Below are 15951 nucleotides of genomic sequence, written 5' to 3'. Positions count from 1 at the left end.
AGTGCTATTGACTCATGTCCGAGCTCACAACTCGCAATATGTTTGCGTATTTCGCAAACTGGATACAAGCAATGCTTAGCAACCGACATCTGTGTTCATCGTTAAGACAATTAGCTATGTGTGTCTGCGGGTGTCCTCAAGGTGGTGTGCTGTCACGACTTCTATGAAACCTTGTCGCTAATGGTTTGTTGAAGAAACTTAATCAGCTTGGGTATCCGACACATGATTCCGCCGATGATTATCATATAATGATCACCGGTATTTGCATTAACACACTTTTTATATGATGCAACAAGTCCAATACTGGCGTACGGATGCCTAGTGTACTGGCAGAAGGTAGAAGTCATGACAATCCCATCAAAGATAAACCATCTTCAGAGGATAGTCTAAAGAACGACCAACCCAATATATGTGTATCTGAACCAAGATGCACTTTCTTGCGCATACAAGCTTAAGGGTACTAAGCTGTGGAACTGTAACCGAATAGATCGAATCACACAATACTGTGGCCCCAAATGTTTTCTTGGGATAAGTATACACTTGCTCTCAGGTACCTTACTGTTGTGGGCCGTGTTCGGAGGTGACCGATAGAGAAGATTACACGACCCACACGTTAAAACATATACTTTATTAAAATATTACGCGGACGAAACAGAGTGGTAAAAATACGCTATATAACATTCTGACTAGCTAACCGGATGCTGTTCGGTGCGTCAACTGAGTGATAGGCGGGCTGCCACCAGTGAGCCCAGCAATTCCTATTGAGTTGTAGGGATGTCCACGTCTCCAACATCTCCCCTCCTAATACAGCTGATAGGGGTCGAACCATTACGGAGCTCTTCGGACACGCGAAGAGCGGCGAGGTGCCTGAACAGCTGAATCGGCTTCATTTGCAGATTGAAATTCTGATGTCGAACTTGGCGATGTTGAAGATGAAGAAGACGATACTGATAACTGTGACGATGACTCCGATGATAAGGTAGGCCTTCTCACCAAAGTATTTGGTGTTGACGATGGTCTCAAATTAGAGCAGCCTGTAAGAGGTGCTACTGGCGTTGAGTGTGCTAATGGATCCGTTGTGCGACGAACTGGGAGATTCCAAGCATCAAGTAGAATGTTGAGTGGAAGTTTCGTACTATCTGTCGATGTCGATACGTTGAGATCCTCCGATACAGCGCGATCTCGAAGCTGGTTAACATGGGACCGAACAAGCCTTCTATTGTCGAGCTGAACGTTGTACATTACACGACCTATACGTTCCAGTACTGTTCCTGGAGCCCAGTGCCATTGATTTTTAATGAAGACTTTTGCGTATACCGGATCTTTAGCTTTGAACTCACGCTTCAAGGGTCGGCTCTCGCTAGGCTGTTCAAACTGCACAGAATCTGGTGGAGGACGGAGTAGATCCAAACTGGTACGGATCGGACGACCGAACATGACTTCTGCTGGTGATTTTCCATCCGGAGAAGAAAAACAAAGTGTGCTCCGGTAATGTCAGCAAAAATGTACTGAGTGCTTCACGCATTGTCGCTCTCCCCTCCTTATTTGACCGTTTGAATGTATCCACAAACCGCTCAGCTTGACCGTTCAATTGTGGGTGAAACGGCGCAGTTGTGAGATGCTCGATACCGTTATCCGTACAGTAGGATTGAAATTCTGCACTGGTAAACTGTGAGCCGTTGTCGCTCACTAGTGTCTCTGGCATTCCCAAGCATGCGAACAGTTCTCTGAAGATTTTGATTGTAGCGGCTGTAGTGATGCTGCGAGTCTGCACAATCTCAGGCCACTTCGAAAAAGAATCCACGACGACCAAGTAGTATTCCCCGTCGATCGGTCCAGCGTAGTCAAGATGTACACGCTGCCACGGTTTTGTTGATTTAGGCCAAGACAAAGGCGCTGACTTCGGTGGTGTTTTCGCAGCCATCGCACATTGATGGCAGGATTTAACATAATCAACAATGTCGCTATCGAGAGTTGGCCAATAAACGTAAGACCTGGCAATCGCCTTCATTCGCTGGATTCCAGGGTGGCCACGATGAAGCTGCTGAAGACTGCGCTTGCGATGAGGCGAAGGAATAACAAGTCGATCGCCAAATAGTATGCAGCCTTATACCGTGGTAAGTGACTCACGTCGTGCATAAAACCGCTTGACCTCTGCATCAGTAACGGTCTCAGGCCAACCGTCAATCAGGTATCGATAAACTGCTTTGGTGATAGGATCGGACTGTGTAGACTGTTGTACGATTCTAAAACTCAGAGGGAGAACGGTTAGTGTATCTTGTGTAACTGACCTTAAGTCATTCTCCAAAGAGACCGAAGCAATCACGTAATCTTCCTCAGGTCTGACGTGCTGGTTGATCAGACGGGAAAGTATGTCAGCATTGCCGAATTTCGCTGTCGGGACGTACTCGATGGTGAACTCATAAAGCAATAGCGTAAGAGCCCATCGTTATAACCGGTTCGATTTGTAAACAGGAATTCCTTTCTTCGAACCGAAAATCCTCAGCAGCGGCTCGTGATCAGTCTGAAGATGAAAGCGACGACCAAACAACATTTTGTGAAATTTAGTCACTGCAAAAATTATTGCAAGTCCTTCACGATCGGGCTGACTATAGTTTTTCTCTGCTGCTGTGAGTGCTCTGGAGGCATGCTGTACCACCTTGAGAGTACCGTCCGGAAACTTGTGTGATAATGTTGCACCGACACCAACAGACGACGCATCTGCCGACACAACTATATCAAGCGCAGGGTTGTAGTGTGTCAACAGTAGATCGGATTTCAACACTTCTTTAAATTTGTTAAATGCCGCCTGGCATTTTTCCGTCCACTCAAATTTTGCATCCGCCTTGAGCAGCTCATCAAGAGGATACCGAAGGGTGCGCATACTAGGAACAAACTTGCCGTAGTAATTTATTGCTCCTAGGAAAGAGCGAACACCGGAAACGTCAGTGGGCGGTGGCATTTCGTTGATGGCTTGAACCTTTGATGGATCCGGGCGAAGACCGTTGCGGTCAAGCAGATGACCTACATATTTAATTTGCGGCTGAGCGAATATGCACTTTTCTACACGAATGGTAAATCCAAAATCGCTGATCCTTTGAAACACTGCATGAAGGTTCGCCCAGTGATTTTCAGGATTTACACCACCAACGACGACGTCATCTAAATAACCACACGTATGAGGGAGGCCTGCCAGCATAGTATCGATAAGTTGCTGGAATGCTCCCGGTGCTGCTTTGACTCCCGGTGTCAGACGGTTGTACCGGTAAAGTCCCCGATGGGTGTTGATGGTTAACAATTCACGGCTGCTTTCGTCCACTTCTACCTGCAGAAATGCATCCGACAGATCAATTCGGCTAAACACTGTGCAATTAGCCAATTTGTTGAAAATTTCTTCCGGTAGCGGCAACGGATATTGATGCGGTTGCAGGGCATTGTTGAGACCGGTGGAATAGTCACCGCAAATACGAATAGATCCGTTCGTTTTTCGGACGACAACGATGGGAGCTGCCCAATCCGAAAAGTCTACCGGTGTGATGATTTTTGCTCGTTCCAGTCGGTCGAGTTCGTTATCCACACTGCTATGTACCGCAAAAGCCACTGGACGCTTTGCACGAAAAACTGGAGTTGCACCTGGTATTAGTTCCAATTTCACTTTTGTTTTCGTACACAACCCCAGCTCGTTCCTAAACACCCTCGGGTATGCTGATTTGAGTGACTGCAAAGTGACAGAAAGAACAGTGACGTTGTTGCAGTACGTGCTAATGGGCAGTGACCAAAGATCGAATGCATCCATCAAATCGATTCCAAGAAGGTAAAGTGGTTTTTCAACAACGTAAAACTGACAGGTATGTTGTTTGTCATTGAACGAAATGTCACAACTGAACTTAAACAAAAACTGCAAGCGGTCGCCTGACGCTGTTGCGGCTTGTTCGTTTGCCGGTACTGTGGGTGGTTTACCTATTTTCTCCCACAAACGTTTCGAAATGATGCTTATGTCAGATCCCGTGTCCAACTGCAGACGCACATTCACACCGTTCAACATCACTGTAACAAAACGGCGCCTTTTATCGACGGTATTAATCACAAGACTTACGCTTTTTGTAGCATACGATCCCGGATGCTTTTTGTTTCGACTGGCTTTGGATGTTCGCTTGGCAGTGGAACAATAACCCTCACGGTGTCTGACAACACCACAATCTTTGCATTTGTGGCTCCTATGACTGCAGTCTCGAACGAAATGCATTCCTCTACAGAACCAGCAGGGCGTTGAGGGAATGTTTTTGTCGGGTCCGGCTGTCTCCACTGGCGGCTTCTGTTGATGTTTTGAAAATTGTTGTTTTCGCTTGATGAAATTTACCGATGACGGTGATGATGATGACTCGATCATTGCCGTGTCCCGCTTTAGGCACAACAATCGCTGACAATCTTCCGAAAGATGATCGAGAGTAATACCATCGCGTTCCTCAATTTTCGACAGTAGCCGCGTTCGTATTTCGCTGTCTCCTTCCGACTTTAGTCCGCAAACAAACATAAGACATTTGAACTGCTCCTCGGTTAGTTTGCTCAGCTCGAATTCAACAAATGTCTTGTTGATTTAACAAGCATATGTGACGTAATCGTCGGTCGGTTGTTTGGTAACCTGCAAACACCGATACCGTTTACTGATGACGGACTCTGCAGTGCCGAAAAGGATTTTCAGTTTTTCAACTGTATCAGTAAATTTGTAGTCCTTCGGTAATTTCGGCAGAATGTAACTCACATATCTTTCGTGCTCAGATGATCCGAGTTTTCGCATGAGCAAGCGGACTTTCGCTTCATCGTCCAGCCGGGCAGCATCTTGCTCGAACAAATCGTCGTATCTGCCGTACCATGCAGCGAAGGTTGTGTTTTCATCCGGATCGTAGCGAAACTCTTTGATATTGTTTGCTAGTGAATCGAGAATCATTTCAGGGTTTGGAGGGACCTGAATACTGATTGATGAGATGACACTCCGGAAGAAATCTTGCTGCTGCTGCATTAACTGTTGTTGCTGCTGCTGCATGAATACCTGTTGCTGCTGCATTAGCTGCTGAAAGAGCTGGTAGGATGCTTCGGCGGAAGACGAACTGGTACTTGAAGATTGCTGCGCTGATGGTGGACCGTTGAAAAATGGAGCCGAATGCCGTTGCATTCCCGGGTGTTGTGGGTTTACTCCTGGCGGTAGTGGACCGCCTGGCAAGTCGTTTCCCGGCTGATGCTGCTCCGGATTGAGGTTAGATTCCGCCATGCTTTCCGTTTACACGTGGGTGATAAATATTGGCTTTCGATCGCCAATTTAACTAAATTCTCGTCACCACTGTTGTGGGCCGTGTTCGGAGGTGACCGATAGAGAAGATTACACGACCCACACGTTAAAACATATACTTTATTAAAATATTACGCGGACGAAACAGAGTGGTAAAAATACGCTATATAACATTCTGACTAGCTAACCGGATGCTGTTCGGTGCGTCAACTGAGTGACAGGCGGGTTGCCACCAGTGAGCCCAGCAATTCCTATTGAGTTGTAGGGATGTCCACGTCTCCAACACTTACACTCACATGTAATTTTCCTTTTAAAACTTTCAATGTGAGAATTCCTCCTTGCGAGGAATGGCCGTCTTGCTGTATGGAGCAACCACTTGAAAAATGCGTAGTTTGTTACACTGATGGTTCTTTATTGGAGAGCCAAACCGGGGTTGGTGTCTATTGTCGTAAAATGGGTCTATACTAATCTCATTCGCTTGGTAGATACTGTACCATATTCCAAGCAGAAATCTTTGCGATTCTGTGTGGCGTACAATCGGCACTTCAAGAGGGAGTTAGCGGTAAAAGAAACTTTTTGGGCTCGGGGTTTTGATATATCGACTCATCCAGAAGTGTCTTTCATTCCCTTGGGACGAAGGATACTTCCGTGTTGTCTATGTTCTCTGTGTCGTTATATTCCTTATCCCTAATCTTAGAACTCTGAACTTGGATCCTTATCAGAATCAATCACTACAATTACAGACGGAACGAGAAATGTCACCCACCAAAACACTGCATAATGGCAATTGGAGCTTGCCGTGATTCGGATATCTAATATGTATATAATTTCGCGTGTATGAATTCATTTGTAATACCGTCTTTCCGGTTGCCCATTCGCGCTGATTTTTGAATGTTCGTGTTGAGTTGTACCATATCACCACAGCTCCCAGCAACTGCGCCCAAAAACGTTATTTACTGAATATGAGCGTTCTCTTTTTCACCCTTATTCTTTTTTACGACGAATAAGATATTCGTTCGAAAGCGATTCGAACGAATAGTAAGCCCATTTTATTTTGCTGTCGTAAGCGGGAATACAAACCACTTCCGAACGAAACTCGCATTCGTCATAAACAAGAATAAGGGTGAATATACTTAATATGTACATAAGTGGGTGCAGAAATTTTTTCGAGTGTCATGTCTGTTAGTCTATGTCAAAAGCGCATATACCCAAATTCCACGCGGCCGTTCCCGATTGAAAAGATCGGCCACGTTTACACGAAAATTTGCATAATGAAGGGCTGAATGAGAACACATGGTGTTCCAAAAATCAGCCCTGCGTTATGCAACATTTAGTGCAGGTTAATTATACCAGATGCAAGGGGTGCTAAATTCACCACCTTCAGCAAATTCATTTTAGATTAGAATTGATAAAATTGGTTTTATGAACTATTTGATTCATCAAATTGCCCTAGCATTTAAAGCAAAATAGGAGACTTATTGTTACCGCTAGAAATAATTTTAAGCAATAGGAAAATAAATACTATTTACACCAAAAACATGCTGGTAACCTACAGCGGCATTTTTGGCATTTTTCAAGATCCCAAAACCGAGTCAAGTTCTAGCCGCAACCGCTGCAAGCAGAAAACCGATAAATCTGTAAGATACAGGAATACATACGGGGAACGTGCCATTTAAACTAATATATTCTGAACCCAGTGAATCAATTCTCGACTTCAACTGCCGGATGCCGCACGGCCTCTTGGCTGGTTTTAATCGGAGCAAGATAATTGTAACTCAAACTCCTAGTGAATATCAGTCCCTATACTTGTCAAAACAATCGTCTATAGGTACCGAAAAGCTCTATAACGTTGTTCTAGTAATAGAATGTGAACAAATCTCTGCAGTTAGGTTGTTTACAGCGGGACAGACTCAGTAGAACCATTCGTATTTTTTGCAATGTAGATATACCTCGACAGCGGAGTGAAATTCGCCATTTATAATCTGGACAGTGCTCTGATCAGGAAATTTTCTCAATTCTTCACAACGTTGAATTTACAGAAGTGTTGAGCCACCTCAAACTTTGTATTCTCGATTTTCCATATACACTTCCGTCAGCTTAAGTAATACACTACTCGTTTCGCATCATCTTTTCCTTCTGCCGCTGGAGCTTCTTTTTGGACAGCTTCTTCTTGGCCGGTTCGGCTTCGGCAGTCTTGGTTACAACATCCTCTTTCTCCGTCAGCGATAGTTCGATGTGACACGGTGATGACATGTACGGATTGATGCGACCATGGGCACGGTACGTACGACGGCGTAGACACGGTGCTCGGTTAACCTGAATATGGTCAACGACCAACCGATCCACATCCAGCCCCCGGTAGTCAGCGTTCGCCTCGGCGTTCTTCAGCAGTTGCAGCAGGAACTCGGCGGATTTCTTCGGCCAACGACCGACCGACGTATTCCAGTGCTTAGCCTGGGCGCAACGACCGACACCTCCATTAAAGCGACGGAATGGAACGCACTCCTTCTTTTCAACGACGTTCTTCAGAAATTTCTGTGCACGACGCAGTGGCATACGCTTGATGGCTAGCGCCGTTTCGCGTGTGTTCTGGAAAGGACAAAAACAAGTTAAATACACTAGTTTAATCAAACTATATTGCAGTACATACCTTAAAGTGCACCCGTAAATTGGATCCACGAGCCTTGCAAGACTTGGCAGGATTATCTGGTTCCTTTGCGTAACGACCCATCTTGGAAGTTATCCTACAAGAACAAACGCAAACATAAGTTTATGCAAATGATATCACTTGTAATGTTAGCTAATTAGTTTTGCTACTTTTAACACAAACGCGTCAGCAATTAAGATTAAGGCCAAAAACCAGCGGTTCGAATTTCATATACGTTGCTAGTTCGTGCTCATGTACACCACAAATGTACACAAAGGTAGAAAACTTTCAACTAGATTTTATAGCGAATTCGAACTTATGAAACAAAATGTAAAACACTACGGTAACAGCTTTCCACCATGATTAATTTAAACGAAAATAAGTATACTTTTACACACTTTTTCTATGAAAAATTTAATAAATTTTGAAGACAACGCAGTCAATGCGTTCCATCACTAACCTTACAAGATGCCGGAAAGAGAGCTTTCAAATTGAATGACAACCGAGCTGTCATGTTAGTATTTCTCAACAACTTCCGGTTTGTATTGTCAGTGCCAAATTACAAGAAAATTATCGTCATATCATTCGGTCACAAGAGAGTCCGACTAGGCGTGGAATGGGTTTCTCCCTAATCGTGGTGAAGGAAGGGGTTGCATCTAGGGGATTATGGGATGATCTCTGAATGAAATGGATTTTTTTTAATAGTTCTCGACAAACATATGATTACGGCTTAAAAGCCAACTGTCAAAATTATCTTTGAAAGGAAATTTCGGACAAACCGTTACTCGCCAATCACAGATGTTGGTAGTATAGAAAAGAGAAAAGTTTTCTCTTTCGTTAACTGCTATGAACAGTGTTTAGCCCTAGGGGCAGATCACTCTAAGAATGTATAACAAATTTGCATCAAATTGAAAAAAATGCATTTAATTTCCATTTTTGCATCAGCTTTGCACTACCTCGCAGAAAAGTTTGTTTAACAAACGTCCTACGCTGATCCACTTTATTCGACGTTTTGTTAAATGTAGAGCTAATTTTTCTGTAGGGTTTTGACGTCTTACACGAAACGCAAACAACATTGCACGCAACGCAAAATACATTATGAATTTCTATTTTGATGGAAATAAATGCATTTAATTTCGCTGATTTTTAAAAATGCATCGCAAGTGATCTGCCCTAGGTTTAGCCAGTAACGGTTTGTCCGTAATTTCCTTTCAAAGAGAAATTTGACAGTTGTCTTTTAAGCCGTAATCATATGTTTGTCGAGAGTTCCTGGGACGAGACTTGCGTACACGCTCATATAATATAACTCAGCAAATAAAAACCGCAGATACTCAGAAACTTGGTAGTGAAAATCAGAAAAATTGTACTGACCAATGTCTGATCATTGTTCGGGACATTTGACAAATGCCAATACATCCTACATGCTACTCATTCCACAGACTAACAGACATAACACTCGAAAACAATGCTTCGCACGCTTTAACGATTTTTTAAAATATATTTGTAGTTGGGATTGTGACCACATTTGCAAATATGGCGCCATTGACATATGAGCAAGCATGTATGAGCTTAAAAGCCAACTGTCAAAATTCTCTTTGAAAGGAAATTCCAGACAAACCGCTACTAGCTAAACACATTTCATAGCAGTTAATGAAAGAGAAAACTTTTCTCTTTTGTTTACCACCAACACCTGTGATTGGCGAGTAGCGGTTTGTCTGGAATTTCCTTTCAAAGAGATTTTTGACAGTTGGCTTTTAAGCCGTAATCATACGTTTGTCGAGAATTGTTCCCAAACCTGAGGGGTAACCCATCAGCAAATGAGTGTTTGGGACCGTGAATAAAAGGTGAAACTAGGGTTCTGGGAAAATTGCTGGATCGATGTTTTTTGGGCGAATTCTCTCATAGTGTTATGTCTGTTAGTCTGTGCTCATTCTATGACTTGTTCTACCTTTAACGAAATTGAGTAGATATTAAATTAAAATTGAGTTAATACCAGCTCCGTGAAAACTGTTTGTTGCCTGAAGCGGCCACCAAATGCCAGTAACGCTAGCTACGTCTCAAATGTTCAAGGTCTGTTCACATTGTACAGTATAACACTGTTTAAAAGTTGGACTCAAAACAAGTAATTATTAACAATATAAGAAAAATCACGCTTTCTCTTGCATCGCTTCTTCTTCTCCACAAAATCCGAACGCTTTTATCACCTGAGTTCCAATTAAGCACATCAAAATGAAGTTTGTTTGCAATCGATAAGTTTCAGGTCGACTTAACAACAAAGATAAACTCAAGATAGAGTGGTCGAAGGTAGAAAAACTCTAGTAAGAGAACTGCGGAGGGAAAACAGTATTTTTGGCAACGTATGCCCCGGCATTGTATGGCAACACGTCCAATGTTAAGAGGATTGGCAATGTTCGATTGGATTCGTTTTTTGACAGTTAAACGCGAATCCAATCGATCCAAAATGGAGTCTCCGCAGTTCTCTTTCTAGAGTTTTTCTAGTCGAAGGTTTCCCATGTACCACCTAAATGCAACCCCTCGATGAATTCGGTTCACAACTGAAGCGAAGATTTACAATAAAGGACACAACGCGCGATCTTTGCGCCGTATTCCTGACAACCAGCTATTACTAAAATAACAATACATTTTAAGCCGAAAAATAAACTTTTATCGTTCGGTTATTAGTTGATGTGTCTAAAATAAGTGTTTGCAATTGATAATTAATTAGTAAACTAGTCTGATGACTGATATATTTTTCGTCAAAATCCGCAACAAAATATGCCAAAATATGAATGAAACGAGTAAAAAAATTTGTTTTATTTGCAATTATTCTGAAATTACCGCCATTTTCCATTAGGGGTATTATGGTGGTTATAAAAAATCGTTCCATAAATAAAGTTCCAACTCGAAACCGAGACCCAATCAGTACTATTTTTTTATTATTTCTATTATAGAGGTTTTAACCTTAAGGTCATTCGCCTCTTCGGGTTAGAAAAATCATTTATGAAAAGTTTCTAACTCTATGTGCGGGGTCGGGACTCGAACCCAGGTGCGCTGCGTACAAGGCAATCGATTTACCAATACGCTACGCCCACCCCCAATCAGTACTAATGTCAAGCTCTTTCATATTTTGGACTACGTAGGAGATTCAGTGAAGACTATCAGAGAGAAGGATCGGCTGTGTATGATACAAAGCTGACACTTTCCTATTAGCCGGATATATTCTTTCCTCGCGTGATCTGGAGAGTTTCATGAATTTACACCATCTCATGAAGGTTTAGCTTAACTTAAGAGAAACTGACGGATTTCTGCTAGCTGTCCGATTTTATTCCAAGCGGGATCAAGCTAACAATCGGAGGCCACGCGACTCAAAAACGACGAATGTTCCCACCTGTCTATATCATGCATCTTGTACGCACGTGCTTTTATGTCTTGTTTATGTATAACATTTCTATGTGTAGGTGTGTGAAATGTCAAAATAGAATATGTAAACAAGGCGAGCGCAGTTCATATCGTTCATATTGCACAAAAGTTATATAAATTTTTGTATTTCAAGTTAAAAGTAGAACAGTTAATCATTAATAATTATGGCATATCGTAAAATACGATTTGCGTCATCATTCGCTCGGAACAATTTGGAGTCTCTGAAGGAAAAGCGAGCTGCCCTTCAAAATCGGCTTGACGCCCTCGAGTTCCCTGAAAAGTACAAAGGAACCATCTGGGAAAAATGGGCCAAATACTGGAAGAATCTGTTCATCGATTACAAAGAGGTTGTAATTGACACCGGAAGAACCATGCACCAGCGTCCTGTTCGCAGTGGAATCTATCTTACCCTACTAGGTTCCGGTTATTATTGCTGTGCCAATAATCCGGACGAAAGTGATTTTCTGCAACGTTTTCGTAATTGCGAAAACGAGTTATCACTGGTTCATACCATCTGCCAGAATCCGGAAACTGTCGCCCACATTTTGTTCCTGCAACGAGCGTTCAACGAAGGAATCATTCGGCGGATATCACTCGGAGTTGTGTCCTTCATCTGGTTGGACAATTTCGATAGAGGTGTAGCGATATATAAGGCTATTTGTCCGTACCTGCAGCCACGGTACTTGACGTTCTGGGAGCGAATCATCGATGTGGGGTTCAACAACGAGTGGTGGATGCTAAAGAAGAAGATGGTGGATTATGATGTCAACGAAGAGAACATTTAAAGTTAAATAAATTTTAAAACATGTTTCTGTAGCTTTAATTTGATGATAACCTGTATTGATGTCGTATATAAGAATAAATATAGCTCAAGATATCCCCAATATGGTATGTAATTTTAAGGATTGATTGTACCTGTCACCTGTCTCAAACCGGCCCGAATCAAAATCGATTTCGGAATTCGCACTTATGAGCCTGCTTAATTTTATAAAGCCCTAAAGCTAGCCTACTTTTCGGGGACAACCCCGCGCTGCGGGTCTTGGTGTCAGCATGCTTGAACCTTGTTATTCGCAAAGGATCTGGGTTATTTGTCATAAAGAACATTTGGCACAGTGAAGGTCATTTGGTATAACATTTTGCATGTAGCATATTTTTTTTTCTCTAGGCTAATGGTCATTTGGCATAATTTTTAATTGTATGTTAAGTGAGCCATTTGGCATAATTTTGAAAAGTGTTCACACTGAAGACCATTTGACATAATTCCCTTATCTTCAAGGAAATAAGCATAATCTCAAACTTTGCTAGAAGTAAGGTCATTTGGCATACTTTGCAAACTTTGAGCCGTGTTACTGCTAAAGATCTTTTGGTATAACTATATTATTATGTTCAGGAAAACACTACTTTTGCATGAAGGTCGTTTGTTTATTGACAAAAGTTATTAGTTACCAGGGTGTTTCTTTGGAAAATACTTTCCTGTGTGTATTTTGGTGCTGCCGGAAATTGTTACACATCTCGTGTGGTTTTTAAAAAATGCCAATAAGCATGCTGACGAAATTCTCTTTGAAGGAAAATTTCGGACAAACCATAGCTCGCCGAGGAAGGTTGTTAACATTTGGCCTGTGTTAAGCCAAAGAGAACCAAGCGCCATTTTGAGGTACTTTATCCTAAATCGCTTTAACATCCAATGTAACACCAGGAACTCTAATATCTATTATGTTTTGGGAGCTCAAATAGCAAACGAAAGCAAGCAAGTGTTCTTTGACTTTCTACGTAAGTGGTAAGTTATCGAAAAATGAATTTTGGTACGAAAAATACACGAAAAAAATTATGGCGCTTAGCTCGGTTTGGCTTAACGCAGGCCATTTAATCAAATGAAACTTTCCTCTTTCGTTTACTGCAGCTGTGATTTACAATTGGCGAGTAATGGTTTGTTCGGAACTTTCCCTCAAAGTGAATTTTGACAGTATGTTTATTGGCGCTTTAAAAAAAACACGAGATGATGCATGTAGGCAGCTAACAAAAAAGCCCATATGTTTAAGCATAACGGACTAAAGAGTGGATCATATGTAGATTTGCTTGCGTTTGCGAGTGCGGCTTACCCGTCTCCTCGTCCGGTGGATTCTTAGAGACTGTGCGCCGCTTCGGTTTCTTTGTTGCATATTTAAATGAATGATAAAACTTGTCTCAAATGTGGCTAAATCTCATCACTAAGTTGCGAGCTGTCCGACAGGCTAATTCATAGATCCTATGATTGAGTAATCCGAGTGGATCATAGGTTTGTATGCGAGGGACCGCCGCTTCAGATAGCGGGTCAACGGCAACGTCGCCCTTGTTCTCGGTTATACATCTCAAACACTGGCACCCTTATTCTTGTTTACGACGAATGCGAGATTCGTTCGAAATCGAAAGCAATTCGAACGAATAGTAAGCCCATTTGATTTTGCCGTCGTAAACGGGAATACAAACCACTTTCGAACAAATCTCGCATTCGTCGTAAACAAGAATAAGGGTGTGGAGTAGTATATAAACCGATGGTTTAGTACGTATAAATACTTAAAAAAATTAAAATTTGCCGGAAACCAAATAAAACTAATTATTGTCTTGGATAAAGGGTACCGTAACGGGCTGGTGGAATTATATTTTTAACATTATATAAATAAAAAGAACAGCTCATGATATAAAAAAGGATAAGTAAATGATTTTAGTAACCGAAACTGAAAACACGTTAATTCCGGACGAATGGAGAAATTTCACAAGCCAGCAGTTTTAATGGTCTGGAAAAGTGATACGTTTGCGTACAACGGGAGCCCATTCTCTGGAGAAACCACCGTTTATATATAAAAATGTGCCTTCAATGTAATCACTTTTCAAAATTATACCAAATGACCGTTTTCCAGAGGTTTAAGCTAATTATGCCAAATAGCCCGTAGTCACATTTCAAAATTATGCCAAATGTTCGTTACGCTAAACGTAAACGTGCTTCAATATAAACAAAACGTAATTAAAAAAGATGTCTTTTGTCAGATTATAATTGCTGAACCTAAAATTTTTACCCCGCATGATCTTTCTTTTGCGTGCTATAAAACAAACATTTACATTTGATTTCATAATGTATTCGCTAAACATTTATTACTTTGCAATCACTATTACAATTTACTTATAAATACATATCAGTAATAGTAAGTGTAGTGTTTGTATGTATCGTTACGATAGTAGACGCGACAAAAACATCACTCCATTTCTATTCGTCGAGCTGGCGTTTCGAAAACGCTTCCGAACAAAGCATCGCTGGAAGTCACTAGCTTCACTCCAAACTAATGCCACCGTATAGATATCTTACACAAGATATCCGTCTGATGAGGCTTCGAAGACTTGTCAACGTCTGAACGCGCTACAGTAGTATGAGTTTTTACGAATAATTTCTTTATGTACGGTTTGGAAAGTATAACTATATACCATTATTTAATCTATGCTTGCAAGCCAACATTTCTTCTCTGCGGAGCGAAGCGTCCCACTAAAAACGATATTAAATGTCTGCCCCTCTCCAGGTCGAGATGGGGGTGAGAAATACACATAATACATATTAGAAGAGATTTTCAATCTCTCGCTGCTTACACAGTATAGTTTAGAAACTTATTTTACAATTGTCTTATATCCTATTTTTGTGAATTTTAAATTTCAACAACTGGTAAAACTTCGCCACAAATCTAAATTGATTCAGAACCGTTGATTTTCTTACGTGTCTGTTTTATTGTTTCCGAGTTGCGAAATTATGCAGTCCATTCCAGCACTTTAATGAATAATCGTTTTGCATTTTAAGAAGCATACAGTTTAATTCGCACAATTGATAAGATAAAACTCATACGCTGCTAAAGTTTCTATACAAGCCGTAGGAAGTTCACGAAAGTACATAGTATGTAGAGTGCAACGAAAAATATGAACACACGCATACTAGTAACACAAAATGGATAAAAAGGAAGAATAGGGGACCAGCATCAACAAAAAAGATAAGCATTCATAGTGATAATATCAACTAACAAAACTAAGTTTCCTTATCGATAATGCCTTCTTCAGTATGTACAAGTTTTTCCCGACGCTATCACGGGAGCACGAACAGCAACTCATCTTCGATTTCCATGTAACGTGCAGTTTAATCCCAAATTGATTTGATGGGTGTAAGGTGCTCTGCAAATAAAATAAATACAAAAATAAAAGTGATTAGAAGTTAATTAACCAGTAAAATGTAAACTTATGTGCGGAAAATGCTTATAACAGAATGTGGACAAACTACCAATAAGTCAAAACCTAGCGAAGAAACAAAAAGTTTGCTGCTTTTGTCACTGGTGATTGTTTGTTGTAACATCATCCACGCACTCACGAGTTCCGGATCTGGCTAGAAAAATCCGCTGATTCAGGAATTTTCGCTTCCGAGCAGTTGGGATCATTTCCTTCAAGCATCACACCTACACCATTGAATCACGTTCTGTATATTGTCATCTTTAGACTTTTAGGAAGCAAAAAAAAAGTACAAAAAGGTTTGAACTGATTATCAAACATTTTCGCTGTGAAAAGTCAAACCAGCATGTTGCTGTTATCA

General features: G+C 41.4%; 5 protein-coding genes across 9 annotated transcripts in view; 1 reads left to right on the top strand and 4 right to left on the bottom strand.

Annotated features, from left to right (window-relative positions):
* Positions 1-828: 828 nt before the first annotated feature.
* LOC131696107 (uncharacterized) lies at positions 829-1437 on the bottom strand. Its single transcript, XM_058984638.1, has one exon. The coding sequence runs from the start codon at positions 1435-1437 to the stop codon at positions 829-831; it is 609 nt and encodes a 202-aa protein (XP_058840621.1).
* A 1012-nt stretch (positions 1438-2449) lies between these two features.
* Positions 2450-4534, bottom strand: LOC131696106 (uncharacterized protein K02A2.6-like). The gene has a single exon (XM_058984637.1). The coding sequence runs from the start codon at positions 4532-4534 to the stop codon at positions 2450-2452; it is 2085 nt and encodes a 694-aa protein (XP_058840620.1).
* Positions 4535-7331: 2797 nt separating this feature from the next.
* On the bottom strand, positions 7332-8357 carry LOC131696101 (large ribosomal subunit protein uL22). Its single transcript, XM_058984632.1, has 3 exons — positions 8333-8357; positions 7938-8031; positions 7332-7876 (listed from the first exon to the last, which is right to left on the bottom strand). The coding sequence occupies exons 2-3, from the start codon at positions 8016-8018 to the stop codon at positions 7397-7399; spliced, it is 561 nt and encodes a 186-aa protein (XP_058840615.1). The 5' UTR covers positions 8019-8031; positions 8333-8357; the 3' UTR covers positions 7332-7396.
* Positions 8358-11402: 3045 nt separating this feature from the next.
* LOC131696098 (mitochondrial import inner membrane translocase subunit Tim29-like) lies at positions 11403-12162 on the top strand. The gene has a single exon (XM_058984630.1). The coding sequence runs from the start codon at positions 11519-11521 to the stop codon at positions 12137-12139; it is 621 nt and encodes a 206-aa protein (XP_058840613.1). The 5' UTR covers positions 11403-11518; the 3' UTR covers positions 12140-12162.
* Positions 12163-14451: 2289 nt separating this feature from the next.
* The window catches only part of LOC131696108 (mucin-17-like), a 31637-nt gene continuing 30137 nt past the window's right edge, over positions 14452-15951 (bottom strand). For all 5 annotated transcript variants that reach the window (XM_058984640.1, XM_058984639.1, XM_058984642.1 and 2 more), the window contains exon 9: positions 14452-15539. Coding sequence is in view for 1 of the 5 variants with exons in the window: in XM_058984643.1 (XP_058840626.1) it covers positions 15505-15539 (35 nt within the window). In the remaining 4 variants the exon portion in view is untranslated. The remainder of the gene's footprint in view (positions 15540-15951) is intronic.

This window comes from Topomyia yanbarensis, unplaced genomic scaffold (assembly GCF_030247195.1).
Source record: "Topomyia yanbarensis strain Yona2022 unplaced genomic scaffold, ASM3024719v1 HiC_scaffold_73, whole genome shotgun sequence".
In the NCBI taxonomy this organism is placed as follows: Eukaryota; Metazoa; Arthropoda; class Insecta; order Diptera; family Culicidae; genus Topomyia; species Topomyia yanbarensis.
Note: the sequence above shows the minus strand (reverse complement) of the source record. Positions and strands in the feature narration are given on the sequence as shown.

Excerpts from the sequence above, each read along its gene's own strand:
- LOC131696107 (XM_058984638.1), bottom strand. The coding sequence starts at position 1,437 with ATGTTCGGTCGTCCGATCCGTACCAGTTTGGATCTACTCCGTCCTCCA.
- LOC131696106 (XM_058984637.1), bottom strand. The coding sequence starts at position 4,534 with ATGTTTGTTTGCGGACTAAAGTCGGAAGGAGACAGCGAAATACGAACG.
- LOC131696101 (XM_058984632.1), bottom strand. The coding sequence starts at position 8,018 with ATGGGTCGTTACGCAAAGGAACCAGATAATCCTGCCAAGTCTTGCAAG. Across the intron at positions 7,877-7,937 it reads ATTTACGGGTGCACTTTAAG|AACACACGCGAAACGGCGCT; the intron begins GTATGTACTGCA and ends TGTCCTTTCCAG.
- LOC131696098 (XM_058984630.1), top strand. The coding sequence starts at position 11,519 with ATGGCATATCGTAAAATACGATTTGCGTCATCATTCGCTCGGAACAAT.